Genomic DNA, 1785 nt, shown 5'->3' on the forward strand with positions numbered 1-1785 from the left:
TCATTTATCAGTTTGTCGGCAGGTCCTGTAAAAGTCTGCAACTTATTCTCTAAATTTAAGGTCTTTCAAAGGTGCTGAGTAGAGATAAATATAGCAGTATATGTCCTGGTAACACTTTGTGTAGTCTTGGGTTGCTGTTTATCTGGTGAGGATTCAACCCGGCGACGCAGACCTTTGGTTTATTAATAGAGCTACAGTTGGTTCATATTCACTTACAAAATTGGTGTTGTATTTCATTCAGAAAAGCTGGTCTCAAGTTCACTTTGGCAAAATTTACACCCCTCATTATGTATGCAGATGCCAGAATGGAGTGCTGTGAGGTGGAGCCACGCTACACCATTGAACAGATTGACCTCCTGCAGCGCCTACGTCTATCCGGCATGACCAAACCTCAGATCATCCACGCTTTAGAGTCCCTGGAGAGGCTCGACCCAGACCACCGCCCGTCGCACTGTGACTCTCACCCGGCCCCGTCCAACAACACCCCCACCACAGCCGCCCCAGCCCCATCCTCATCATCATCCTCCTCCTCTTCCTCGCTCTCCCTGGCATCTGCTACCACGCAGACCTCCGGCCTGGACGGCGCCGCGCTGTCCCCAAGCCATAGCTACGAGGCCTCGCCTCCGCCCCTGTTCCCTCCCAGCGTGGCCGTTCAGAGGTCGTTCAGTTACGACATGATGGGAGAGGAGGAGTGGGACCTGGAGGAGAAGGTGGAGGAGTACATGAGGTGAGAAGGAACAGGGGAGGAAGGTGGTGCTAATTGTTAAGAGAGAGCCAGAGATGAATTAGTGCTGGGTGAGGATGAGTTGAAGAGAAAGACCAAAAGAATAGTAGAGACAAAGAGAGACTATTATAACATCAGATAATAACAGCCTCTGTCCCCAGAGGTGCAGACTTGTTCTCCAGAATTTTAGTGGAGTTAATTCAGGTCAGGTGTTCAGGGATGGCTGAAAAAAGAGAAGCATCAGTGAATAAGGTTAGTCAGAGCAAAGGCTTGTGCTTTAACCACAGTCTAATGGTTCTTATGCCATGACGGGGGTTTTGTTGCTTTTACAGGAGAGACAGCAACCTGGTGAAAGAAGAAATCAAAACTTTCCTCAACAATCGCAGGATCTCTCAGGCAATCGTAGGCCAAGTTACAGGTACCCTGCTTTTCATTACAGCTTATTCAACTGCCTCAGTAGCAGATGACACATGTCAAATGTCATTCGCTGGCAGTCATGAATAGTGCAGACATGTGGCGGTGTGAATCTCATCCTTCAGTTTGATGTTGATTCGAACAAGATACATAATTGATTGTTGTTTCATTAAATAGAAAAGGAATTATTCAGTTCACTGAATAATATTATGAAGTATAACTGGACATCAAGCGAACTGGTCATGATCAGGGGCCCTGACTGAGTATGGAGCTTTATTTGAAAATGTTACCTGCAATAATTTGTACACGTTACAGTCCCCTGCATGTATGAAAATAATTGTAAGATAGCGGATGTGTGTTTAGGTTCTTTTGTAGAACGAAAAGTCTGTATTTTCAGGAGCAAGGAGGTGCTTTTACTGACTTTACAGTAGAGAATACTAGAGCTGCAACCAATTTCATCACTGTTCAATTTGCACATTATTATTATTTTTATTATTTTTTACAGTGAATTGATTCAGCACTTCTAAATGTCTGAAAATAGTGAAGAATGTGCATCATAGTTTCCCAAAGCCCAGCGACATCTTCAGATGTCTTGTTTTGTCCTTCCAGATTTTCATGGAACTACAACACGAGAGAAAGAAAAGCAG

General features: G+C 44.6%; 1 protein-coding gene across 1 annotated transcript; it reads left to right on the forward strand.

The window, feature by feature from the left end:
• The first annotated feature begins 273 nt into the window (after window positions 1–273).
• On the forward strand, window positions 274–1422 carry LOC111654702 (homeobox-containing protein 1-like). The gene is made up of 2 exons (XM_023405824.2): window positions 274–727; window positions 1057–1422. Exons 1-2 carry the CDS (start codon window positions 288–290, stop codon window positions 1226–1228), a joined length of 612 nt encoding a protein of 203 aa, XP_023261592.2. The 5' UTR covers window positions 274–287; the 3' UTR covers window positions 1229–1422.
• Window positions 1423–1785: the final 363 nt, after the last annotated feature.

This window comes from Seriola lalandi, unplaced genomic scaffold (genome assembly GCF_002814215.2).
Source record: "Seriola lalandi dorsalis isolate HSWRI2012SDOR001 ecotype SW California unplaced genomic scaffold, Sedor1 jcf7180001974844, whole genome shotgun sequence".
Lineage (NCBI taxonomy): Eukaryota > Metazoa > Chordata > Actinopteri > Carangiformes > Carangidae > Seriola > Seriola lalandi.

Coding starts and splice junctions, on each gene's coding strand:
- LOC111654702 (XM_023405824.2), top strand. CDS start 288: ATGTATGCAGATGCCAGAATGGAGTGCTGTGAGGTGGAGCCACGCTAC. Junction 728..1,056: donor AAGGTGGAGGAGTACATGAG/GTGAGAAGGAAC, acceptor TTGCTTTTACAG/GAGAGACAGCAACCTGGTGA.